General features: G+C 39.1%; 2 protein-coding genes across 2 annotated transcripts; both read right to left on the reverse strand.

Moving 5' to 3' along the window:
* Positions 1–279: 279 nt before the first annotated feature.
* Positions 280–17,514, reverse strand: LOC143279987 (protein tweety homolog 2-like). The gene is made up of 8 exons (XM_076584438.1): positions 17,505–17,514; positions 17,205–17,257; positions 16,452–16,544; positions 15,855–15,997; positions 14,911–15,015; positions 14,087–14,233; positions 13,299–13,365; positions 280–9,526 (listed from the first exon to the last, which is right to left on the reverse strand). The coding sequence occupies exons 1-8, from the start codon at positions 17,512–17,514 to the stop codon at positions 9,443–9,445; spliced, it is 702 nt and encodes a 233-aa protein (XP_076440553.1). The 3' UTR covers positions 280–9,442.
* A 125-nt stretch (positions 17,515–17,639) lies between these two features.
* LOC143291843 (protein tweety homolog 2-like) lies at positions 17,640–27,817 on the reverse strand. The gene is made up of 7 exons (XM_076601963.1): positions 27,625–27,817; positions 23,766–23,926; positions 23,210–23,321; positions 21,431–21,666; positions 20,681–20,776; positions 18,676–18,748; positions 17,640–17,762 (listed from the first exon to the last, which is right to left on the reverse strand). Exons 1-7 carry the CDS (start codon positions 27,763–27,765, stop codon positions 17,679–17,681), a joined length of 903 nt encoding a protein of 300 aa, XP_076458078.1. The 5' UTR covers positions 27,766–27,817; the 3' UTR covers positions 17,640–17,678.
* Between the last annotated feature and the right edge of the window lie 62 nt (positions 27,818–27,879).

The following is a 27,879-nucleotide window of genomic DNA, read 5'->3' on the forward strand; positions in this document are numbered from 1 at the left end:
CACTATGAATAAAGACAAGGTGACTACCATTTCGAACACCCTAAGTCCTTCCATGATCCCAGAACCAAGAAAAAAAACGAAAAAAAAAGTTCCCACTAAGTGTGTGTGTTGTGCATGTATGTGTGTGTGCCTTCGTTCTTCAGCTTAACATCTTTTCAAAGAAGTGATAGTGGAAGTGAGGTGTGTGTGTGTGTGCATGTGACTACCATGGAAGGACTACGGAAAGACCGCAAAAGACACAGAGAAACATTATGTGCATGCAAACACAAAAACTGCAGGTAAGAAGGAATCATAATCTTTATTCATTACAAGAATGATTAGAAAAATCAGTTTACATCAAACAAGAAAAAAAAGCAGCATAATGAGAACAAAAGCATTTCGCAGTAAATTTTATGTTTAAAATAATTTCTCTTGATAACACTGGGATATTATTCATTAATATTAATGTCGAATCACTGGGACAGAATTCACATTCAAAGATCAGTATCAACAATACAGAGGATGATCAAATAGTGTTACACTGTTATAATCAAACAATGTCCCCATTCCCCCAAAATGCCATTATGCCATTCTATAATCCCTACACTTTCCACCTCATGACTATCAAACTTCTTCAATAAATACATTACAACAGGAACAAAATTATCAGAAATTAGCGCTTCTGCCGAGTGTTTGGTTTTCTGTGGATGAAGACACGTATGGTTTAGTGCTGACCACATGACTCACTGATTATTAGTCTCTTGTAACAAAACTTCGGTATATATCTTAGGGACTGGCATGTAGAGCGGTATCATCTGCAAACATTTCCCAAAGTGTTGTTAGTGCTATTAAGTATAAGGGCATATCAATGAAGTATATTGTGATGGCATAGGTCCCAGAACAGAGCCTTAAGTGAGAGAGAAACTGGTGTGCATGTTTATTGTGAATGCACACTATGGTGTGCATGTTTGTTGTGAATGCACACTATCATATTTCACTATCATATTTAAGATCATCACAAACACTTTAGGGTAATGAGAAATGTGATGCACTTTTTTTTTCAAAATGTTTATTCTGATTGTTACATTAAAAATTACTACTGTATCAAAAACAAAAAAAATTCTATGAGACAGCATGCATAAACTGAGACATATTCATGTCAAAAATGATTTCAAACAAAAACTGAGCCAACTGCAAAATCAATCTTCAGCAAATGGTAAAACAGAATGATTTTTAGTCTTTCCTTTTCAGCAACAATGCAACAGATGCTATGTTCCCTGCATATTGTCTATGACTTTGAAAAACAAACATATTCACTTAGCTGTCTTATCAACCATACACACCTATCCCTGAAAACAATACAGATGCCCAATAATGTTAAAACTGCCATTTCATGTTAAAGCTTTTTCACAGTAAATGAATGAACAAGGGTGTTGTAACCCACCACAACAGAAGTATCAATCCATTGGTAAGAATTATTGCAGTTCAGTCTTTCAGTGTTGCGTCAATCTAATGAGCAGAGGAGTTAAAGCTCAGCCTTTAAATGATGTATTCATCCCTACTACTCCCGAAAACGGAGCATGGCTGCTTACATGGCAGAGTAAAAATGGTCATACACGTAAAAGCCCACTCGTGTACATACAAGTGAACGTGGGAGTTGCAGCCCACGAACGCAGAAGAAGAAGAAGTATTCATCTACTGGGCAGAAACATCACAGTTTTGTATTTCAATGCTGCATCGATCTATGGAGCAAAGATCTCACACTTTAGTTTTTCAATGATTTATTTGGTGAAAATACTAAAGCTTTATAAAATATTTTAATTTTGATTTTTAATTATCAATCTATCTGGCAGAAGTATACAGCTCTATCTTGCCATACAATATCAACTGCTTTCACAAGAATATGTTACAGCTCAGTCTGTTGATATATAACTTTACAAGACTAAGTGTTAAAGCAAAAGCATTGAAGAATGTAATTTTCATTGCATAATTAGTTTTGAAGCAAGCAGAGTCATTCTGCACATATTCAAGATATTGGAATATAGTAATGTTTAAAGAAAGAGTAGTAAGCAAAAAAAAGCACATGATCAGCTCACATATAATGTTCATTCTTCAGTAGTCAAAATAACACCTCGTTCAAAAGTAAAGCAGGAATTGCAAATTTCACATGGTACAAAACAATTTCTGAATGTGAAAGAGAAGTATTACCATTAAAAGTTTCATGAGCTGTTAAAGCAGAAACAGTGGCGAGATACATCGTTATTCAATGAAAAGAAAAGCACTAGCAATAAAATTCTCTTTTAAAGTTGTCAAAGCAGAAATGAGAGCAAGATCCTTAACTTGAATAAATTATACAATGCAATGGTGTTATCAATAGTATTAGATAATTGAGAATGAATTACACATGCATGCACTCACTCTCTCTTACAGAGTTAAACTGATCCACAAAAGTACCTGGAAAGAATCCCCCCCCTCGCCCGCCCCCCACCCCCACCACACCCTCTTTTTTTATGAAGAGCATTTATAGTTTCCTTTCTCACAGCTATCGCAATACATGTGTATGCCAACTGACACACATTGGTTGGAATGCACGTTTTTCAGGTATCTACTTCAGTGTCACCCCCTCCATTTTCTTCAAGAACAAACCATTTACCTTCATCATGGCCATTATCAAAGTACACACACACAAAAGGTGGTGGTAGGGTCAGGGGTGATGGTGGGTTGACACTGATGGCAGTTTTTTTTCAGAAAATAAACGAAAACAAAACATAAGCTGGCGAAAAGCTTATCCATGTCAGCAGACTGATAACAGGAGAAATACTGTATACCACCCAATCATCTAATCCCCTTTCGTCCCCTTCCTCACAATCCCTCAACTTTCTCCAACCCTATTCTCCAGAGGAGATGAATAAAATCATAAGAATAGATATACTAATATGCATTTATTCTTTGGAGCACAGTTCCATTTGTGTAAATTCATTGTAAGACTATGTAAACACTTGACATAAATAGGAAAAAAACCCACACCCAAGCATATCATTATTGAGAGACAACTGAGTTTTTACTATTTCTACATTTTTTCATATTAACACCTGTATACATATAAAAGGGTTCTTTTATCATCAATTACATACATGTAGTTTCATCAATGACATTAACAATGGAGCTGAAAAAAGTGACCCAAACTATCTGCACAAAAGACCAAATCAGAGAGCCCACCACCACCTACCCATACCACAAATAAGCTAGAAGGAGGAGCAGGAGGAGAAGACAAAAAGGAGGCATGAACAGAGGCAGACAGGGAAGGGGAGAGAGTGAAAGAGAGAGAGTGAGGGGAAGAACAAAAGTGGGGAAAGAAAATACAAGCAGAAAAAAGCTGTTAATCGGCTTAAAAGTATAGGACCTTCAGCTAAGCTGAAAGCAACTTATGTATCAACACAACTACATTTTCTTAAATACTAATTTTTCTTTACATGAAATTAAACTTAACAAATTGTTCATAGATGACTCCACTTGAATATCAATGTGCAAAATGACAGATAAATAAAGTCAATATTGGGTGGCGGTGGGAGATTGTATGCATCTTCAGCACTGACTGCAGGCACTCTGCTTACTTGGTGATGAAGACATGGTGCATCTTCAAACAGTAATTTAGATGTTTGTTCTAATTTTTTTTAAACATACTGGTAGACTCAATTATACACAAACTATACAGAAAATGCAAGTCCATTCTGTCTCTCGCTTATTCAGTCATGCACACACACATACATACACACACACTCACATGCACACATGAGCTTACACATTCATAGACACATATGAGTGCAAGCACACACACACACACACACACAAGAATGTACAAACAAATAAAACTAACTGAAATGGTTACAGATAAAGCTTACAAGAGTAGATTCCATATACATGCAGATACAAACACGACGCAAATAAGTAAAGCCATATATAGAAACAAGTCTTTCCATGCACACTGTGTACAAAGATAAAAAAACTGTCTACATCTGTTCATGTAGTGCTCTACTGAATCAACCATACATTCCATTGTATACATATGCAACAAGTCTATTTTACAATATTAAAATTGTTTTTCATATTTCACAGCCTGTCAAACTTTAGAAAAGAATCAAAATACAACAACAAAAAAGGGGGGGAAAGAAAAAGAAGGAGTAGAGTCTCCCAACTCTCACACACATATTTTCTTTTGTGTGCCTAAATTAGCCTCATTCATTCTTACCCCTACCTGCCTTGGGCACAACCTTTGAAAATATATATTCACAAAATTTGAATTATAAATCAACTGATGAATTTATAACATGAACATACTTTTAAAATAAAAGATAGCACTTTCATCTTCAAAATGCAACTTTAGTGCTATTGAAACAACAGGTTTAGGGAGGTAAAAACTGAGAACATGTAAACTTAGCAAGTAAGGAAGGTTGGTACAGAAGTCATCACAAATGAACACTTTTTTTGGACACAATTAGACATTCAGCTTGCAACTCTGTTCTTGCCACGGAAGTCTTTGATATGCACAGAGAGTGTGCTACACCTGAAAGACTGGCTATGGGCTTCTTTTAACCCCTAGGCTGCCTATATGACGAGATAACTCATCATGGCAAGCATGTATGCTTTGCTGCCACAATGACGAGATAACTTGTCATCGAAATATTCTGACTTTTCCCTGCTTTGCGTTCAGTTCGTTGACAAAAATGCTGGTAGCTTTAGCTTCGGGAATCTTTCTGGATTCTATTCATAGCTACAAACCCCATCTACGTCATGAGGCAGTCCTTTATTTGAACGTTTTGGTTGAGTTACTGTCCAAGTGTTTGCCTGGCTCCTCTCCTCGCTTGCTCAACAAAATGTCGGACTGACGCCATGCTCAAGACATGCGATCGTAGCGAACTAAATCAAACAAGATTGCTTTCTTTTGCTGATGCTCAGAAAGAATTGAAACGTAAACTCGAAGAAGACAGTGATGAACATTCATAGGACGATTTGATAGAAAATAAAGGGAGCAATCAAGAGGGTGGCCAAGATACAACTATCAGTGAGTGATGCTGGCTGTGCAAACCTTAGCAGATGACAGAAAGTGACTGAATTATTAGCAGGACAGTGTGAGCGATTTTCTTGGCACTCAGCCAATGCGGTCTGATGAGAACTGGATAAAGTGACTGTGTGAGAGGGGTGTGAAATGCATACCATAGCAAAATTAGCCACTGACCTAAATCACTGTGCATCAGAGAGAATTAGTATCTCATACAGAAATGTCTCTCTGAGATTATTAAAAAAAAGAAAAAGAAAAAAAAAGCTGTTATGAATACTGAGTAAGTATCCATGTTTGTCCACAAGTCCCGGTCATCTTGATTACCATCATCATCAACCACCTTAAAGTGCATTAGGTACAGGTCTGTGAATCTCAGTGCCCCCCACAATGTGAAAGTCTCATCTGCTCTTGAACTGGCTACAGCACAGTCTGCTACAGATTCTGTTAAAAAGATTCCTGCATTCCAATATCAGTTAAAATCAAGATAAAATCATTCTCTGCACACAATATCTGATGTTTCAAACACACTTGAAAGAAGAAACATAAAAGGCCACAGGATGACTTCAAAATTGGGACACAAAAACCCAAAATATGCCTCAACCTGTATTTTTGGCTTGGGAGCTCTAAGTCAGAGGGAAAAGTAGTAGCCAATAAGCAAAAAGGTACAGCATGAACAACAATTTAAAAGGGACAAACAACAGAACAAATGACAGACTGGCAGTTGAAAACCTTTGGACATTCTGACTGAAAGTGAAAACTCGAAAAGCTGAGCTTTTAAGAGCAATTTCCTGAAAAGAAAGAAAACAAACATTTGGCAAATAGCGTAGTTTTCAGATACTTAATCCATCAGAAGCAATAATACATCCTTAGTCCAAAACAAACCATTGGGAAAAAGAACATCGTTTGGACATGCTTAATCAAAGCAAGCAATCAGATACCCTATAAATACAGCATATGGTAGTCAAGACAACATTATGAAAATATGTTTGCACTGGAATGTTTTCAACCAAATAGATACATAATCTAAGCACACACAAAAAAAATGAATAGTTTCCAGCTTTTTGACTGAGCTTATGATTTTTTCCCCTGCTTTTTTCAAAGTAGTATGTTTTATCATATTGAGCTAAACAGAAAAAGAAAGACGACTGAGCTTTGTAACATAACTGTGTACTTGTCAGTCAGAAAAACAAACCCTGAACTTACAAAGTGGTTGACAAGAAATCCTCTATGTTACAGGTAGATGTTACTGCACATATCTACATAGTTAATTATTAGTTAATAAAAAGGGTGAACCGAATCGTAAGTGGGTGGATCAACAAAGTAAAGAGCTTATATATGCCATACTGACACATGCAATGTACCATACTCCAATCAAATTACTGGTACAACACAGTTCAGTCTTTCATTTAACAACCCAGAAAAAGAAACAACAGTCATATCACAGAGAAAAGAGGATTGTAAATTACAAAAGGAATTTGATGAGCATCTTACAAAAGCAATTTAATGAGCATCATGCATTAACTGTTTCCTACACTTGAAAAAATGCACATATGTTAAGATTTTTACACAACAGAGAAGTGGGGAGAAAACAAACAGGTGAACAACCCTCCCATCATTATGAAAATGGATTTTTTTGTAATGATGCATAAAAAAAATTGCTAAAAGAAAAAGGCAAAATGGAAAGCATTAATATTAAACCTTTCAATGCAACAGTGAGGGTCCAGCAAATTGTTTTCAACTGAGAATACCATTACATCAGTTGTGCCAGACATAACTCCTTTCATTCCATGGGTGAGGTTTCCATTGGTTACCCTCAACACATGTACACATTGTTTGGGTTACAATACAGCTGATTCGCATTGTGTGCATGTTTAGAACTCTTTTGTCATCTTTTTCTATTCAAAGTTCTAATACAACCCTTCACTGGTGGGTTTGTGAAGACACCAGATTGTAATTTTCTGCTGTGGAAGTTGGGAACACGCAAGTTCAGGAAGTGTTTCTTGTTTACGTTCCAAAGGTAGATACTTATAGCCACCATGATCCTATGACCTCAGTGGGAATGTCAATATGTTGTTCTTTTCCTATTGCCTAAACACCTGACAACTCTATCCAAGGTACAGAAGGCACAGCAAATGGCCTTCTCCATTAGAAAATTGAAAGGGACCCTGTATGTGACACAAAAGGCTTTTTTATGGTTTCTCTGACACAATGTTTTTTCTTTTAGTCTCTTTGCAAAGTCACTTTTGAAATGACTGAAGGGGCATTTCATTGTGATTTTTTCTCCATTGCTGTTACTTATTGTCTCAACCCTTAACCAAAGATGATCAAAATGTTCTAACAATCATTACACCAAGAAAGTAACAAAGTACACCATGCTTCACTGTGTAGTTTCAAGAACAGCACAAAAAGGCAAAGTTATCAATAAATACATCGCATCTGACAAATACCTCACAAATGACACAGATTGATTCTGCAATACCATGCACAGCAGATAAAAAAAAAAAGAAAAAAAGAAAACAAAAGCATCAAAATAGTATCAACAATCATAATTCAACTGAAAACTGTCCATACATAATTGAGTTTAACTGTGCAGAATCAAGAACACCACAAAAAAGAAGGAAAAAAACCTCAAACTAACCAAACAAACAACAACAACAACAAGAAAAAAAACAACAAAAACCACCACCACCATCAAAGAAACAAAATTCCTCAAATTCACAATATCAGCAAAAAGCGTCAATTACACATACAGAAATTATGTTGCCAAAAAAAGCGCGAGACTCTCAAGAACAGAAAAAAATCATCACGTCTCTACAGCCTATGCTCAATTCAATAATCAACATTTATCATTAATCCAAACAGTCAGGCATCACTGTAAGCCTGATTATACCCTGACAGCCGCCCACAACTACAGAGCAATTCTCACATATCATTTCATTCACTGGAAATTTCTGACATGAAAAAAACAACAAAAAAACCCAACCCATTAAATCACTCATTTTCGGCAGATTTCTACCCTTACTTCCCACAGATACTGACCAACTGTATAGGGTTAAAAAAAAAAAATCATAAAAACACATCTGACCCAGTTATTTGTACCAGGTCTAGGACTTCTTGCACACAATGACAACTCTGCCCATTTCTGTCATCATGGAAGCTTGAAGTACTAGGCATCACCATCATGCCACTCATTGTGAACAGAGCTGGTGAATTGGTGCAAAGTTGGCCATCTGCTCATAAGTGGACAGCTCACAAAACCTAAGTTACAGTATGCTTGCACTCAAATCACAATGCTAGAACCATCTATAACAGTTTCATACAAGTGGTTCCATCAACTGGTTAATACAAAAAAACAAACAAACCCAAAAACACCTGAAATCTGGGACTACACAGAAGGTCCCTTGAAAACAAGCACTGTGCAAAGAGGGGCCAGATATGCAGTCCTTTAACAAGAAAGAGTTAACATGTTCTGAGCAAATGAGAGGAAACTAGTTTCTACTGCCCAGCAGGTGGAAAGTAAAGTGAGAGTGTAATTTAAAAAAGAAAGAAAAAAATTATTGACAGGAATATGGCACCAAGTACAAGCACATGAAACTAGACTTCAAGGTTGAGCTCACAAATAATCATTATCTTACACTACAGACATTTTCACCTGCCCCACCCCACCCCCACCCTAAAATTAGGTTTTTGACAGAAACATGGGCCAAAGTGAAGAGGGCAGCCCAGAACTGGAAGAAGTGCCGTTGTGGCCCTTTGTTCTGAAGTCAGTCAAATAAGTGGAGGAGATCAAAGTTGCATAGCAGATTTGGGAAACACACACAAAAACAGAGAAAATAAATATGTGAAAAAAAATCTATCTTGAAACAGATCAATGATTAACATCAATATTAGGCCCAAATGGAAAAAAAAAAACCCGGTGATTATCAGGTACATGAATTATTTGAAGAAAACAAAGAAAAAAAAGTTTGCTCCCACACTCTGACTGGTTCAAACAATTAAAAAACAGGAGACAAACATATGCTTCAAACCTGAAGCCTTCATCAGTTGTTTTAGAACACTTTAACTATTTTGGTGGTGGTGTTTTTTCCCCCAAAATTTCAAGACTGCTGTCTAGCTAATGGTCATGAATTTAAGTTGGGAGTTCCTTCTATTCATCTGAGACACATTACCCCTTGGATATGAATATTGTGTAAAAGTTATATATATCTTCTTCCCATTCATACACAAAGCAAAAATTCTTTACCAAAAGATGCTGGAAATCCCACAGCTCTGATTTGAGACTTATATGCAGTATGTTGGAAATCCCACAGTTCTGACTGGAGATTTCTTGCAAACCCTTCCCTCTCTCACCCCAGAAAAAGCCTTCAAGAAGAACAGAGCAAACTGAGGACAGCGGTGACTGCCTCAAGCGGTGTGGGTGGACTGAGTGACGCTGTTGGGTGTGGGGGCCAAGCTGTAGTACTGCTGCATGTAGTGCGCTGGCTGGTACTGCACACAAAGGGTGGAATTCATTCACACACACATTAAAAAAACACACCAAGAAACATGTTTGTTTTTATTATCATATTCATTAACATCTAACATATGATGTGTTTTTATCATATTCATTGACATCTAACGTGCATCTTTTAAAAAAAAATCATATTCCTGTGTCTAATTCATAACAAATGTATTGTCAAATATGTTTAGAGCCGCTGGGTAAGCAGCATATAAATGCACATTATTATTGTTATCACTATCAAAAATATATATAATACAGGGGAAAAACTTTTCGTACAAAGCGCCTCACTCAGAAACACAAAAGGAATACTATGTATTTTAAATCATATGTATGTTTTTTAACTCAACAGCATCTGGTCGGCAGCCGGTTTCCGACACTATTCCGCTCACTTGAAATCCTGTCGGACGCATTGTTACGACAGGTTTTGATCCTTTTTTAACGTTACCGATCTTACTTTAAGGGCGATAACTCACAGTTTTCAGATAGATCAGACACTTTTCTTGCGAGTTCCTTCCCTTAGACCGTTGTTCGTTCATTCTATAGCAGTTTTCTTTGTTTGAAAAGTGAACCACCCTCGCGCTCACCACCAGTTGGTTTTCAACATGGCGACTCCACGTGGAAACCGGTTCGTGCGGAACATAAAAATGGCTCAAGCACTCGAATTGATCCATGAAACCGGGTCTGATGACGAAGATGCTGTTGTTGGAATGTTCGACGATGCAGGTGACGAAATTTTGGACTCTGATTCTGACTATATTCCTGACGAAAACGATGACGAAGTGGCGGACACTGACGATGATGAAGGCGGAATGACTGGTCAGCGAAACTCGACACCAACACGTGCGCCTGCTGCAGCGGCTGATTCTCCAACTAATGGAGAAGATCACGAGGAGATGGAAATAGATCAGGACAATCTGTTTGATGATCATATAGATCCAGATTATATGTATGAGTGGAGTAGAAATTTGGCCAATTTTCCACTCAACCCACCCTTCGGTTTGACACCAGGATTTCAGGGCCCCCTCAAATTGCCGCCTTGGGAGGACTGCAAACCAATTGATTTTTACAGTCTCTTCATTGATAAAAGTATGCTAAAACACATGAAAACAGAGACAAACCGTTATGCTGCAAAAAATATCCAGCAGGTACAGCAAAGAGAAGAACTTTCCCCACGGTCACAGTTCAACACCTGGAAGCCTGTGACACTGGATGAAATCAGAAAATTTCTGGCTATCCTCATCCACATGGGGATTGTAAAGAAACCAAGAATAGTGGACTACTGGTGTACTAATCCAGTTGTGAAGACTGGATTTGCCTCCAAGCTGTTGAAACGCGACAGGTTCAGAGCCATCCTGTCGTTCTTCCACCTGAACGACAACTCGACATTCCTGGAGCGAAACCATCCTGACCATGATCCACTCCACAAGCTGAGACCATTGATTGACCACCTTGTGCATGTAAGTTATTTTCTTTTTTGTGTGTTTGTTTTGAATGTGTGTGTGTGTGTGTGTGTGTGTGTGTGTGTGCATGCATGCTTGTGTGTGTGTGAATGTGTGTGAATGTGTGTGTTGCGTGTGTTGTGTGTGTGTGTGTGTGTGTGTGTGTGTGTGTGTGTGTGTGTTATTTATTCTTCCCCACTTGTTAAATATTATCAGTTCAAATGATAGCAAATGTTAGTAGATAGTGGTAGTATTTGCTGAAGTAGTGGTGATGGTTTGCTGTATCATACATATTGTGATTGTCCACAATAGTAAAAACTGTTTGCATGTTTCAGCTCTTCAAGACTGTGTACATCCCGGAGCAGAATATCTGCATCGACGAGGCCCTTTGCCCCTGGAGAGGCCGGTCATCTTTCCGGGTCTACATGAAGGACAAGCCGGTCAAGTGGGGCATCAAGCTGTATGAGCTGTGTGAGAGCTCCTCGGGGTATGTGTGGAACCTTGAGGTGTACTGCCACAAGCCGGGTCTCAGCAACCGCCCCCACGATGTTGTCTTCAGGCTCCTCGACCAATTGCAAGACTGCGGCTATGTCCTTTATGTGGACAACTACTACTGCTCACCCACCTTGGCCCACAGTCTCACTGCTGTCAACACTGGATGTGTAGGCACTGTGCGGGCTAACCGGGTGGGCATGCCAAAGGATTTGGTGACTGGAGCCTTCGCCCGCGGCCAGATGGACTACAGGAGACTGAATCAGGTGATGGTCATTAGGTGGAAGGACAAGAGGGATGTGCATATGATAACCACTCAGCACATCCCTGAAATGATTGCAGTGAGATCACGGTCAGAACACAAGAGAAAACCCACGGCTGTTGTTGACTACATTGGCAATATGGCTGGTGTGGACCGCAGTGACCAGATGATCTCATACATGCCTATGCACCGGAAGACCATCAAATGGTGGAAGAAGCTGGCCTTCCACCTTTTGACCCTCACAATGATCCAGTCTCACTGCCTCTACAACAAGCTGCAGAGGAGTCTGGGGAAAAAACCACTGACACTGGAACAATTTGCCATATCAGTGTGTTACGACCTCGCCAGTCTTCCAGTTGGGGATGATGAGGAGCAGAATCGTGCTGCTGCCCCGGTCAACGAGGAAGTCAACCGCCTCGACTGCAAGAACCAACACTTCATGGAGAACACAGGCTACAGGCACTGTGTTGTGTGCTATGCCAGGGAGAAGGCAAGAGGAGCCACCAGAGAGCACCTGAAGAACAGGGTGCAGCGCACCAAGTTCCAGTGTCAACAGTGCCAGAAAGCCCTATGTGCTGTGCCCTGTTTTAAAATCTACCACACCAAACAAGACTACAGCAAGTAACAGTGTCACAGAAGTGTCTACAGTGTGTGCATTGTGTAAAAAAGAGTGTTTGTGTGGTGTTTTTTTCCAATGAGTGTACAGTCCTGCAAATGTTTTCCAGTGTGTTTTTCAAGACTGCAAGCAGCAATCACTTTTTTGTGTTTTTTTCCAATATATTCTCATCAGATCTCTTTTTATATACAGCATGCATAAATAGTATCATAAGCACATCAAACCAAGAGTACATGAGTGTGACTGAACTAGTGTAGGAGGATTCAGAGCATGAAGAAGTGGATTACCTGTGTTCAATTTTTTTTTTGTTTTCCTGCCAATGTGTATCATATTGGATTACCTATATCATCAAAACCATGTGGTTCCTTCACTTAAGGTAAGCATTTTTAGTAAATTCATTGTTATATCTGTCCACTGGTATGTGTTTTATGTTTGTAGGGTGAGTGGTTGATTTTTTGTGATTTTTTAAAAACTGCTTAAAATAGTGCGATTTGAGAGGGAAACCTGGCCATTTTGACTGAGGGTTGAGTGAGTTAAGGCAAAAAACAAAAACAGTGTGTGCATGGAGAGAGAGAGAGAGAGATGTGTATGTATGAGAGACACAGAGAGGGGGCTAGACAGTGTTAACACAGCAACTCTGAACACTCCTGTGGCCTTTCCACAAGTTAACAACGAGAAGAGAAAGAAAAATGAGACAAAGGTACAGTCAAAGGGAATGAGAGGAACAATAAGAGTTCATACTATTTTACATAAATTTACAGATTTATCATTGCTGACATACATGTTCAAGCACACGTTTACCAGACCTATGTATGCCTGAGCCTATGACCTCTCTTTCAGACCAAAGTGATGCGACAACAACAAAACTTCAAAACACGGCATTAGAAAACATGGAAAGTGGTGGTCAACTTTCTTTTTTTTTTTTTATAATTAAGTGGTGGTCAACTTACGGCAGGTGGTGGTGAATCACTATCTGGTCCTAGGTTCATCATAGGTCCATCTTCATTGTTGACCATTCTGGTATATCATACAGAAACACAGAATGTATATCTAAACTGCCACGTACAAACATGTGCGCACACACACACAAACACATATTATCTAACTTTACAAATTCAGTAACAGGAACTAAAATGAACAGACCACATGAAACTGGATGAGCCTGCTTGCTATCAAAAATTATGCTCATTTGTGGATTAGCAGGCATGTTACAAAATTAACTCAAACTTGCTCATAATTCTGAAAAAGAAATCATTGGTATGCAACATTATAATCAAAGAAAACTTTCGATTTCATCATTTTACAAATAAACTCAGGACCACAATCATTCAGCTTCACACAAATATGTAAATTAACCACAATCTGGTGAACAATGATAAACATGACATTTAGCACTGTAACAGGCTCTGACATCATCATAAACAAGAGAGAGAGAAAAAAAAAAAACGAGAAGGGATGATGGGATAGGCAGACACACATAGAAGATGATGAGATAGTGAGACAGAGAGAGAGACAGACGGAGGGAGAGGGAGAGGTGAAACAAATCAAAATTTTATTTAACCAAAGAAATGAAAGAAAAAAGGATAGCCAAAAAAAGACAAAACAACAGACATGTGTAAATGTATGACTTGTAAATATATATCTAGGCATATACTGGGTGTATGGACATGGACATACATGTGTGTGTGTGTGTGTGTGTGTGTGTGTGTGTGCAAGTATTTGTAAAGCACATACTTACATCACTTCAGCATTCAGAGGGCTTTCATTGTTCACAGTGGAGTGCCTCATTGACCCGTAGTTTCTTTCATAGGGAGGAGGGTCGGGAAGAAATGGATCCGAGTCATCAACTCTTGTGTAGTCCTGACCTCGGCACCTTCCTCTTCCTCTGTCAACCCCATAACCAAACCACCACTGTCATTCTCCCCAGTTATTTCTCCTACTTTTGTGATACTGAAAATCTGACACCAAATTACTTACTGCTGGTCACAGGGCATTTATTTCAGCTGTTCAACACCTGAAAATTCATGCACTGTAACAAATGCGGTTTTGTGTCTTAAACTGTGTGGTACCGACGCAGTAACGCAGCATGTCATGCTGTCTTTGCAAACTCCTCCTTTGAAATTCTGCCTAGCACTCTCGGGAAGATTTCTTGATATTTCTTTTTCAATTCTCCCTTTGAATTAAAAAATGGTATCTCCCCAAAGCATTTATTTCTCTCGATCTCCCCACAAAGCATTTATCTCTCTTTTCATGCTTCACTTAGTGACTCTGCTCTCCTGGTAGCACACAACCTCCTTATTCTTCTTTTCACATGACACTGTCACCAAGAACAATAGGCTTGGCAATTTAACTTAATAAGCCAGATTGTGTCTGTAAAGGCTTTTTCTTCTTCTGCATTTATAGACCACAACTTCCATGTTTACTTGTTATCTCCAAATGGGCTTTGAATATTTTTACCCAACCACTTAGGCAGCCATACTTCTTTTCTGGGAGTCAAATAAAAGCAACTATAATCGTAATTTCCAACCGTTTTGCTTCAAACCACACCAATGACATACAAACCTTCTCCGCTTCAAGTGAGGCCAGGCCCGAGCAGCACATACGACCAGGAGAGCACTGGACATGCCCACCACTGCTGTGAACAGCACCAGGTACCCCACGCCTTCCCTGGGAGAGCAATACAAACAGTCCAACCTGGTTTACATAACTGATCCCCTTTCCACATAACACTGTGGTGATATTTCATCTGCAATCCCTAAAGCACTTGGATGACAGAGCTCAGTCAGGACAAAGGTGAAAGCATAGTTCTCAATCAGTCAATGCTTTCAAAAATGCTGCAGTTTGATATAAGCTGACAGTTCATCAGGGAAAGCAAAGTAATATCATCTAAGCTAAAAAACAACAACTATATTTCAAACTTTTTAAGTGTTGACTAACATTTACTAGCCTATGAATAACAGGTACAACTTTCAGAATGGAAGAGATCTGTCATATTCCCTCAAACCTACAACTCTTTCTGAAAACTTAATCACACTTTTTGATGGACCTCAATCTTGACTTTCATTCATCTCCCTCTCGCGGTCTCCCTTTACTTTCTATCAAACCCAATCATATTGCCTCAAAAACTTTCTTTAAATCTTTAAAAGAAATAAATGTCCCTTGAAACATATATACTTCGATGCAAACGAGAGGCTCCATTAAATGCAACAATCAAAAGAATAAAATATCTGTAAAGAAATATCAACATTCTAAGCATGTTACAGTTAGACAGGACAAAAAACATGTGCATGCATGCGTGTGACTGAAGCCTGACTGACAGAAAAGGAATGACGAGCAACTTTAAGGCAGCCTGTCAGTCCACTCTACCCAGGTGGCAGCCTGCTGTGCAAAGACTGTATCTGTAAAGCACAAAGAGTTCGTCTCTAACTGAAGGTAGGACTGATATCAGTATCAGTAATTAATCAAATAAATATTTGCCTGTGCATCACCAGCTCTTTTCTACTCACATCACAGTGTAGCAAACACTCTGGACAGCAGTGACATATTCATTGTGAATGGTATCACAGCTGCCAATCTGTGTTGACAGAGATGACAGGTTGCCAAAAAAAAACTTCAGGTCGTTTCGCACCATGGTTACGGGACCTGATATCTGGAATTGAAAGACAGAAATTTTAATTAATAAATGATCTTCTTATTGTGAAAGACACATTTTACAACAAAAAATAGTACCTACAAATGATTTTCAAATGGTGTATGCATGGCAGCAAAAACATTTTACATTAAAACTTTTACATGTTCAAATGGTGTGTGCATGTCAGCAAAAACACACTTTTCATTAAAAGTTTTACATCACAGCAGATTATGAACACATCAAAAATGTTTTCATACATAATGCAAAACACAAATGTTATCTTGTACTGGCTTGACCTTTTTTTTTTTTACTCAGCAACAAAAGAAGATACATCTGACTTTCGGCCACATGACTAAATCTGGGCATTTTTATTTAAGTCTGTGTATGCGAATAATACACTTACACACCATATTCTCAAATACCTGCCAGGACAAGAGACAACAACATCCAGACACACACAGTCATGACTTACCCTGTCAGAGATGTTGAAGGGCAGAGACATGTTCACAGTGGCGTTCAGTGCCGTGATGGCCTGAGTCACTGATGTCTGGGCATCAAGAATTTCCTGTGCAGAATAAAGTCATCCAGTGTAACATCTGGACCTGGGCAAAAGGTCAGTGCTGAACACAGTCAACTGAGTGCAGTCAGCTTTGTCAACAACACAAAAACGTCATCACAATCTATGTTCAGATGACCGTCACAGTCCAGTGAAAGCTACCATCAGATTTGGCTGCGTTTTCCACAATGGTTCCTTCCAGAGTAGAGTACACATCAGTTTGTCAATAGTTCAGTTCACACCACATGTTTCCTAGTTTCCAAACTGCATCTCTTTCCTGATGGATGCACAGGTGCAATGGCAGCACTCAACTTGTTAGTTGCTGCACTCAAACAGTTAAATCATATTTGGAAAAATAGTCCTCCCTCAAAAAACAACTATTTTCTATCTTTATCTTATCCTGTGTTGACAAAATGAATTGATTTTAATATATATATATATACCTTTGCTGACCTACAAAAAATCATACAAATACCTGATACAACCTCTCTGTGAACATGATTTATTTCAACAACTTAAAATGTTTCTTGTGCAAAGCTGATTTCACCAAAACCGTCTGAGAGACTCACAGATCATAATTATCAAGCCAGTAAAAACCTTACTTTATCAATGTGGACGAAAAAGGAGACAGAAAAAAACTAACAGGCATTACTGCTGAGAATAACTTACCCCCTGGAATGGTTCTGAGCTGTCATCACATTTGATAAAGGCCAGCAGTATGTCTGAAAAGAAACATTTCATAAAGGATATTGTGTCAGTATGTCAATTATGCTCCAACACACACATACACACACACACACACACACACACACACACAAAAACATAAATTTGAATGTCTGCTCAGGCAGGAAAATGAGCAGTAATGTAATCTATAGCAACAAAAAAATATCAATAAATGAAATAAAAAGTAAAAAAATAAAAAGGCAATGATTCAAACTTGCACTGATGATGGAGACAGATGACTTTTACCTAATGTCATTTTCCAGAGACATGGAAACACTTACACACACGTGCACACACACACACACACACACACTAACAACACCACCACAAACAATATTTCACCCACTTCACTCCTTGAGACCCCACTGTTATGCTGCACCTTTCTACCTTTTAATGTGACACCCTCAACATCCAATGCTGTCAACACTCCTCACCTTCCTTCACTGTTCCGTTGACTTGGGACACAACAAAGCTGTCGGGATCAACACACAGGTCCCCACCTCCCTGTAAACCAATACCTGAATTTAGTTTTCTCTCTCTTTCCCTTTCATATAGCCCCAGAACAATTGTTACAAATCCATGTAAAGGAACATAAAGTACATTCACCAAATCTTATTTCTTCTTCTTTCCGTCACACAACCAACATCGACTTGCCAATGATTCTGTTGTGGTTGATGCATGCTGGGTATTTTCGTGTCTCCATAATCCATCGAACGCTTGCATGAATTACAGGATCTTTAATGTGCATATTTGATCTTCTGCATGCACATACACATGAAGGGGGTTCAGGCACAAGCACATCTGCACATATGATGACCTGAGAGATCGTAAAAATCTCCACCCTTTACCCACCAGGTGCCGTTACCGATATTTGAACCCAGGACCCTCAGACTGAAAGTCCAATGCTTTAACCACTCGGCTATTGCGCCCGTCAAACATTCTACAATCAAAAAAGGATTTTAATCAAATCATGGGAAAAAGAACAATGAATCTGTATGTATGTGCATGTAGGGGTGTGACAGGTTCAGACAGACAGACAGGGAGGAAAGAAAGGAGAGAAAGAGAGAGGAAGGGACAGAGAGAGGGACAGTGAGTAAAATATGTCATACATTCATACATATATACATATATTTGCAATGATTTGCACTGCCTCTTTTGTCTGTGCTAATTATGTTTGTGTGTGAGACAGACAAAAACAAGATATGAGAAAGATAAGATAATTCATAATGATATTAATTCTTTATTCATTGATATATTCCATTACAGTACAGATCTTTTAAACTGTAGAACCTCAGAACAAGTTTACATCTTCATACCCAAACCAAACTAATAATCATCAGAAACACCAAGACAGACACAGTGACAAACACTGTAAAAATGCAGTTAAACTGAAGTGAAATGATTTTTAAAAACTTACGATTCCGAAGAATAAGTACAATGAAGTCATTGCCCACATCACCAGCATGAAAAGGACAGACAAGGCAGCAATTCTGGAACATTCAAATGGATCATTGTTTCACGTGAAACTTGTAACAAACAGCATCTTTTTATCTTGCAATGTCAATTATACACAGTGAAAATATATCACATTGAAAACAATATATCTTCAACAGCCTTCAGACCCCCAACCAGTTTACCCCAACTCTAGTCAACATTAGTGTCTTGTCACTTCAAAACAGATCAAATCAAAGAATCATAACACAATAACTTGAACTGGTGCTTTTTGACTCGCTTGTGTAAACAAAGTGAGTAAATGTTATAACCCGGAGTCTGACTGTCTGTGTGTCCATGTGTCTGTTGTTGTTGTTTTTGTGTGTGTGTCTGAGGTAAACTTTAATAATTTCATTTTCTATGGAAATATTTTGGCTGTCAATACCAAAGTCAGAGGAAACATAGTGGAGAAAAAATCACAGTCATACCAATAATAGGATGTAAGTCTTCCAGATTAACCAGTATTTCTGGATCATGAACAGTTTATTTCATTGAGGCTCTGGATCCAGAAATTCCCAGATGCCGGATGTTTGGGTATGAAGACGGTTTTTCTTGTTCACAATTAAAAGAAAAGAAATACAAATTCTTGACATATCACCAGCCGCCGTGGTGAAGTGGTCAGCGTCGCGGACTGACGGCTGGGAGGACGCGGGTTCGAATCCCAGCGGAGGTGGGTTTTTCGGCCCGTGGCCGGCTCCTACCCAGAGTTGAGTGTGCTGTGGGCTTAAATGGGGAGACTGGGACCACACAGTCGAGTGTCATCCACTTCAAGGATGCGTCTTTGGGTGTGTTGCTCTAATTACCTGACCAACACTGCAAGTGTCTGTATCTCTCAGGCCTGGTTAACGCCGGGATATCATTATGACAGGAAGCGTAGAGTACAGCCTTGTCACGCAGTCCCAAACCAAAATGGACCTCCATAGCAACATCGTCATCATCATAGTCATCCTCCTCCTCCTTCATCGTCATCAATATAAAACAAAATAGTCTCAAAGTCTGTGGCCTTTCATGCCCTGCTCTCATGGTGACTTCAGTTTCGATGCCCCTCCACTTCTGTGCTTGGGGTGAGTCCTGTCAATGTCGTCAGTGTCGGCAGATTCATGGGGGGCTGTTGTTTGAAGGACGTGGTGGCGGTCTCCACTCTGGGAGAGACGCTCACTCAGTCTGGCTCCGCGACTAAGCCATTATTGTCGTTAGTAGGGGGCTTAGTAGGTGGTGTCCTAAGTACGTTAAAACAGAACAGGCACCACTGAACACCACCGAAGTGACTCAGCAGCAGTGCAGGGTCTCCTCTGGTGTGTGGCCTCCAGGCGACCTAACATCGATGGTTCCCTGTGGACTGCCAACGCTGGAACTGTGACGGACGAACCCAGATGTGGCCGTGTATTGGGGAATCTAAATGAGCAGCGTGGGAGTAATGCCACTGAAATGGTGCAGATGATGGGGCAGCAAAAAAAAAAAAAAAAAAAAAAAAAATCTTGATGTATCACTTACATTTACAATGATGCTACACCATTGACGTGTTTACTGCATTTGAATATTTTAAAGTGGATACTGAATTAACTAGAATGAACATAAAAGAAAAAATTAATCAGCACTATAAGCTTCTGAAAGCACCTGGCATACACTGGTTTGTGTAGATCTGGTAAAAACGGCTATATGTTGTGGTGTGCCTGGAGCGATGGTAATGTCTTCTTTCATGTGGACTTAAAAGAATTTCTTAAATAATCAAGATACACCAAATAATATGATTTAAATGGTATTTTCAGAGAAAATCAGACTTAAAACAAAAACATTCAAAAACATACGCAATGCTTGCAATCTCTATGAAAATGGACTCTTAACAGCTCAGATGCCATTTTCAACTTAAGAAAAAATGCTTAATTAGTGTAAGCCAGTTCTTATATACCAGCAAAACATTTTTCACTCACAATTTCAGCATCCATTTGGATTTTTTGATAAGAGCAGTGAAGGTCAGAAAAAAGATCACAATGTAGACGCAGTTGGCAAGTATGGTTCCCATCCACCTGAAAAAAAAGTTACAATTCAAAAGAGTGAAACTAGAGCACAATGTTAAAATAACATTTTATGTTTGGAATCTATTCCTCAAGACACTATCACACTACCTAACAGCTGAACACTTGTTGCATGTGATAAGTGCACAGCAGACGTAAGAGCAGCAACCTACAATTAGTCCATCTTGAAAACTCAAATATCATCAGTGTTTCTAGTAGTCAGTTTCTCTTTCCACAAGTGCTTGATAGCAAAAAAAATTAATTAATTAATTAAATAAAAAATCTGCCCTGGTTTTCCAAATTGATTTTTTTCCCTATCAAGAAAAGCTTCTTTTTTTATACTAATTATTCAAAACTGTTTTAGTTTCAGGACTCAAAAGTTGTTGTTGTTTTTTCTGAAAACCTGGCAAAGATATGATGGTTAACAAAGAACTCCACCTGTCCAAGTTTAAAGAACTGCATAAAACATATGGACACAGAAACTGTGTCACCATGTTTCCCCTTAAATATCAAAGACAGACTTTATTTTATAGGACAAGGTTTACCTTTTATTTTAAAAGAAATATATACATAACATTTCCAAAGTTCAAACAACATCATGAATATATAAAAAATAAAAGAAAAGAAAAAAGAAAAAAAGAAAAGTTTTTAGTAAAATGAATGTACCTGTAATACTCCACATATTCAGTGGTATCAGTGACCTTTTCTGTGTTCACTCTTTCGGCATCTCCTCTCAGCGATTTTGTAACTGCTGCAGCAGAGTTGACGTTGGTCAAAATCTGCTTGATGAGTTCACTGATCTTTGTGTGAACAGTGATGTTGGTGATTCCATCAATGGCTTTGGTTAGTGCTGGCAATCCTTTGTTCTCTACATCATCTGTGATTCTGCCAAAGATGTTGATCTAAACATGGGGGGAAAAAAGGAAAGAACATAAATGATTATGTGTGCAAAGATGAGTGAAACAGCTGAATAAATAAAGAGTTGGTACTTTCAATCTGAGGGTATTGGGTTTCATCCTGGTATCAGTGCCTTGTGGATTAAGTGTGGTGATTTTTCCTATCTCCCAGCCTGAGATATGCACCGTGCTACTAGTGCCTTAATCTCCTGTGTGTAGATACATGATGCAAAAGATCAAACATGGACACTTAAGATCCCATAATCCTTATCAGTGTTTAGTTGGTTATGGAAGCATACATACCCAGCATGCACATGGCTATAAACATAAGTATGGCTGTGTATATGATGAGGTAAATAACGTCATGCACATATTAAGCCCACTCTCAGATATGAATGAACATGGGAATTGCAACCCATGAACCAGTAAGCAAAGAATTCTGTGCGCAAAGAAAAAAGACAAAATGAAAAAAGTCAGTGAATTTTCATCTCAACTTTCTGTAATGAAAATTATTCAGTGTTTATAATCTCTACCATTTTTGATGCAAAGCATAACTACATTAATTTTACTACAGACACAAATACACCTATACACACACGACCCACACTTAACCAGCACTAACCCCCTCACTCCCCTAAAGACCCTTAAATTTCAAATAAATAAGGATGCATCATTTGCATGGAAATATGAATATTATTCAAATTTTAGCAGGTTAATGCTGCCTACAAAACTGAATGCTGTAAAGAAAATGTTCATGATTTATATATAACTAAAATCAAAGCCACAAGAATTCCTATCTGAAGACTTCCAAAAACATAAAGCCAGAAACTTACAATGATGCACAAATTTTGATTTTTTTTTTAACCTAAAAGTGAACGTGACACATTCTTCTTTTAAAGCATAAACAGAATATTCTGTTCATATTTCATTACTACAACCTTCTCAGTTCACCTGGCTGTGGGCTCCAATCCAGTAAAACTATGCCTGAAAATCACTAAGATTTTTCAACCACAAACAACTTCTAGTTTTACACACAGCTGCAAGTGCTCATGTGACTTCATATTTCCTTCTTGGAGATGTACTGCTCAAACTTTCTGAACAACACTGCAGGTTTTCTTTTGATCTGGGTACATGCCAAGATATATTTTGAAAGGAAGATGATATTATAAAACTAGCCATCTCAAGAAAAGGAGTACAAAGTATAGTGTTGTCATGTTCTCTGAAACAAAAATTAAAAACCTACCTGTTCAAAATGGCCTTTGAATGTGATGAAGCCTACTTATTTGTCTGTCTCCTCCCACCCTCTACACCCCCCTATGTGCCCATCCCTGTCAAAGTCTTCAAGTAGTGTGTGTGCTTGTGGGTAAGTGTTTACTGTGTGTGTGCATGTGTGTGTGTACACAATATATATAATAATATGTATTGTTTCATGTGAAGTGCTTATAGTCCATTATATGGGGAGTTTGCACCACGTAAACACTGTATATTATCATTATTATTATCATTTGTGAAGTATTTCTATCTGTCACTGAGAAGAAAGCTTACTTACCACACCCAGAGAGCGTTCAATAGTTTGGTTTGCAGAATTCACAGCATCAACAAAATCACCAACTCCACTGTGAACTTCTGCATTTCCATAAAAAGCCACCACTAGAGATCCACTGAAATTAGCACAAAAACATTGACAAAAAAATGTATACAATACAAAAGAAAGGGTATGTGAAAGAGAGAAGGGGATTACCTTAACTTACATCTTCAATATTATCATTAACAAGTATAACTCAAATGATTATAAGGTTAGTTTAGAAAGTAATAATAATAATAAAACCTAACCCTCCAAAAACAAACAAAATAAAATTGCAGAACACATGATGAATAAAGAAATTCTGTCTTTGAAATGGAACACATGACAAAACAAATTAATTCTGCCACACTGCTCCTATACAATGCTTCAACATACAGACACAGCGAAACACCAAACATTTAACAAATTTTGAAATAACTCCTGAATTTCATCAAAAAAGAAATAACATACACGCGATATATATATATGTGTGTGTCTTTCATGTAAACGTCAATGACACTGACAGAGGCAGGTGCCATACCATCCAATCAACAGGAAGAGTCCTGTCCACAGTGTAGAACATGTTGAACAGCTCTGTTTGATCTGGGACTTGCTGCAGCAGCGTGCACAGAAAAAGATGAGGAAGGCCAGCCACAGCAGACAGCACCAGATGAGAGGGATTCCTGCCCAGAACCCTAGAGCCTGGCAACAGTCATTAAGACATTTTGATCAGTCAAATGGGTTTGAGGTATACACAGGCAGGTATACACACACACACACACACACACACACACACAAACACACACTTGTATATATAAGAGTGTGTGTGTGTGTGTGTATGAATATCATGTGTGAATGTCAGAGAAAATGTGTGTAGTGTTTACATATATTGCATTTATCTCTCTCTCTCTAGCTATATATATATATATAGCGAGAGAGAGAGAGAGTACCTAAATGTGTGTTTGTCTCTTAAGTCAAATGAGTGTTTTTGTTAAGCATGTGGTATACTAATTTTATTGTTCTGCTTGTAATATGTATGACATGTATCACACTGTATGGCTTTATCACACTTCATTTCTCTTACTGAGATGTTATTCTGGTTCTGAGAGAAAGGGAGAGAGAGAGTGTTTGCTTGTGCATGTGTAGGCTTTTTGTGCACATGTATACAGAGCTCCATATCCATGAGAAAGACCTGTGGCCATACGACCCCTGGCAGCTGAAACTGCAGTGAAAGTGAGACTGTGAGGCTACCTATCTCTTGTTTTTTTAAGGCAAAGGCAACTTTCCAGATGACAGAGGGTAGATTTGTTCCCCTCACCATCTCTGACACTGACATTGACGCAGATATGGATATGATGATCTACACCTTCAACACTGCAGTGACTGAAACAGCCAGTGAGATTCTTGGCAAACATCAACCAGCAAAAGAGACCTGGGTCATGGCAGATGTCCTGGACCTATGTGACAGGAAAGGAGTTGAAGAAGAAGAATGAGGTAGATGGGGTGAAAAAGTACAAAGCAGGTGAAAGCTGTCAACCAGGAGGTTTAGAAATGCATAAAAAGAGCAGAAGAGAAATGGATTGAAGAGCAGTGCCAAGCCATTGAAGACAGCCTGAAAGCCAAAAACACCACAAACAAAAAAAAAGTATAAGCTTGTGTGAGATCTGACAAGCATCAAACAAGGGCGTTACACAATTATCCAAGACAAGCAGGGAATTGTCTGACAGAGAATATCCTGAATAGATGGGCTGAATAATGCTCAGAGTTGTATAGCCACAGAGCCACAGGGCATCCAGAAGTACAGAATGTCTCTCCAACAAATGACAGAGATGAATACCCCATCCTTCGAGAATAAGTGTACGTTCACGTTAAGTCCAGCCAGTTGATGCCAGCCAGTTGCCGTCAGCCAGTTGCTGTCAGCCAGTGTTTACGTTGGGCCCGGCAAGTTGCTGTCCAGCAAACTGCTGCCCCGCTGTTGGGATAAATATGCACTTTCCAGGAGGAAGAAAAGAATATTGCAGTGGTGGATTTTACAGAACAGATCACTGAAATTGAATTCTCGAAAATATGGTGTTCATCCAATTCATCAGAATCGAAGCAGACATGGAGAATATCATCATTTGATGCCTCAAGTGATGGATGATGCACAGAAATGTGTAGAGTACATACGAATGTGACCTGAGACTTTTCAAGATCTGCTTGACCAATGCACTGAAGATTTGAAGAAGCAGTCAATTGCGGTCTTCTTTGTCATAAATCACTGATCTTTTTTGCACTGCGACGATCAGTTTCTCCTCGTCCATTTTGGGCATCAGTGCTGTGCTTTCACTCTGCTGGCCGGAAATTCCCTCCCTTGAGAACCGCCAGCCTTTTCTTTTGTGTGCGCGCGACATAGCAAAAAGCTGGCTGGCAGGGGCTGGTATGCGCTGGCAAGGGCTGGCGGCCAGCGTGAACGCCCATCACCAGCTTACATAGCGGGAAAGTAGACAAGGATGTGCACTCCCTCTCCAGCCATTTGCTGGCAGCTGCAGCCGGCTGCCGTCAGCAACTGGCTGGACTTAACGTGAACGCACCCTAGTCTAGGCAGCAGTGAAATCATCGTAGTTAGGAAAGTTGCCAGGAGAGGACAACATTCCGGCAGAACTAGTACAGGCAGGGGGAGAAGCCATGATCAGCGCCCTCACCACAATCTGCAACAAGATCTGGCAGACTGAAGAATGGCTGACAGTATGGACCCAGTCTATTGTCATTTCTCTCCCAAGAAAGGCAATCTATATCACTGCCAAAACTACCATACCATCAGTCTGATAAGCCATCTGAGCAAGGTAATGCTGATGATCATTCTAGACAGATTGAAACCACAAGCAGAAAATATTGATCATTACAGAAGAACAGGCAAGCTTCAGACCAGGGCGCTGCACAGCAGAACAAATCTTCCAATCTCAGGATTCATTGTGAGAGATACCTACAACACCAGCAAGACCTCTACCATGTCTTCATGGATTTTAAGAAGACCTTATGGACAACTATGAAACTGTACAACATCAAAGCCAACCTGATCAAGGTGATACAACATCTGTATGAAAAGGCCACCAGCACAATCTACTTCAATGGCAACATTGGAGACTGGTTCAAAATAACTGCTGGAGTGAGACAAGACTATTCACTATCTCCCACTCGTTCAACTACTTCTTGGAGAGTATCATGACTGACGCACTTGTACACCATGAACTGTCAGCACTGGGGCAGGATAATCACTGACCTGCATTTTGCCGATGAAATTGATGGACTGGCAGGGAATGAAGATGAGCTCATGAACCTGATGGAATGCCTTGACAAAACATCTGCAACTTATGGTATGGAGAAAACCAAACTAATGACCAAATACTCTATAGCTTTAAGTATTTTGGAGCAGACGTTTCAGACGAAGGATACAAGCCAGAAATACTATCCAGGATAGTTCAGACAACAGCACTGACAAAACTGAAGCCCACCTGAAATGACTGCAACACCATGCTCAGCTCAAAGATCAGACTGATCAAGCTCCCTTGTCATTTCTGCATATCTATACGCCTGTGAGACATGGACCTTGACAGTTTCAGTTTCAGTTTCTCAAGGAGGTATCACTGCATTCAGACAAATCCATGTACGCCACACCACATCTACTAGGCAGATGCCTGACCAGCAGCATAACGAACAAGCTTGTCAGTCCTTAAGTGCATCCTTATCTATTTTTGTACATATCAGAATGGATTTCTTTTTACATAGTTTTACCAGGGAACAACACTTTTGTTGCCATGGGTTCTTTTTCAGTGCACCAAGTGTTTAAGTTAGTGCATGCTGCACATGGCACCTCAGTTTATCATCTCATACAAAGGACTACATGCTCAATTTGATTTTCCAGTCAAACTTGGGAGAAAGGGCGAGAGCGGGATTTGAACCCACACTCTCTCGGGCTCTCTGTATTGGCTCCACTAAATTGTAATTCAGTGTGTTCACACACACACACACACACACACACACACACACACACACACATATATATATATATATATATATATATATATACATATCATAAGTAGTTTGAATATCTCTTCGTTAAACCTAACTTCGTGTTTGACTTCCTGATTCAGTTACTGGTTGCTATTTTGAACACGATAGCGATAAGAGTAAGACAAACCCCATGGTATATTCAGCATTAATCATATCAACCACCATCTTATCAAACCCCAAGGAATATTCAGCATTAACCATATCAACCATCATCTTATTTCATTTTTATTCCTCTCTTTCATTACTCTTAATCACACAAATACAATAACGAAAAGCCTAGATCTCTTATTATTCATGATAAAATTACGAATGTATGGCGATCCGTCATGATCATCTGATTTACTGACCTCTCTGTACTTTCCACTTTGTGGAGTAAAATTCGCACTTGTCTGCTCAAACGACAGGTCCAGATGTGGAAATGAGTGAAAAAACTGTGCAAGCCAACTACTCTGGTACTCAGCGTTGCCTGTATGTGCCATGAAAGACATGACTGTTTACAAAAAAATAATATTTCGATTCTCAGCTGTTTTCTTCAAATCATTTTGCTTTCATGTGACCTGAACATCACTTCCGGTAGGTAACCCAAATGGACAGAAACTTAT

This window comes from Babylonia areolata, chromosome 1, assembly GCF_041734735.1.
Source record: "Babylonia areolata isolate BAREFJ2019XMU chromosome 1, ASM4173473v1, whole genome shotgun sequence".
Classification (NCBI taxonomy): Eukaryota; Metazoa; Mollusca; class Gastropoda; order Neogastropoda; family Buccinidae; genus Babylonia; species Babylonia areolata.

Coding starts and splice junctions, on each gene's coding strand:
- LOC143291843 (XM_076601963.1), bottom strand. CDS start 27,765: ATGTCTTTCATGGCACATACAGGCAACGCTGAGTACCAGAGTAGTTGG. Junction 21,667..23,209: donor TTGAACGCTCTCTGGGTGTG/GTAAGTAAGCTT, acceptor CCCCATGTTTAG/ATCAACATCTTTGGCAGAAT. Junction 17,763..18,675: donor TGTACTTATTCTTCGGAATC/GTAAGTTTTTAA, acceptor ATTGGTTTACAG/GGAGGTGGGGACCTGTGTGT.
- LOC143279987 (XM_076584438.1), bottom strand. Junction 14,234..14,910: donor CCTCACTTGAAGCGGAGAAG/GTTTGTATGTCA, acceptor TGGGGTTGACAG/AGGAAGAGGAAGGTGCCGAG. Junction 13,366..14,086: donor CCTCTGAATGCTGAAGTGAT/GTAAGTATGTGC, acceptor ATGATATACCAG/AATGGTCAACAATGAAGATG.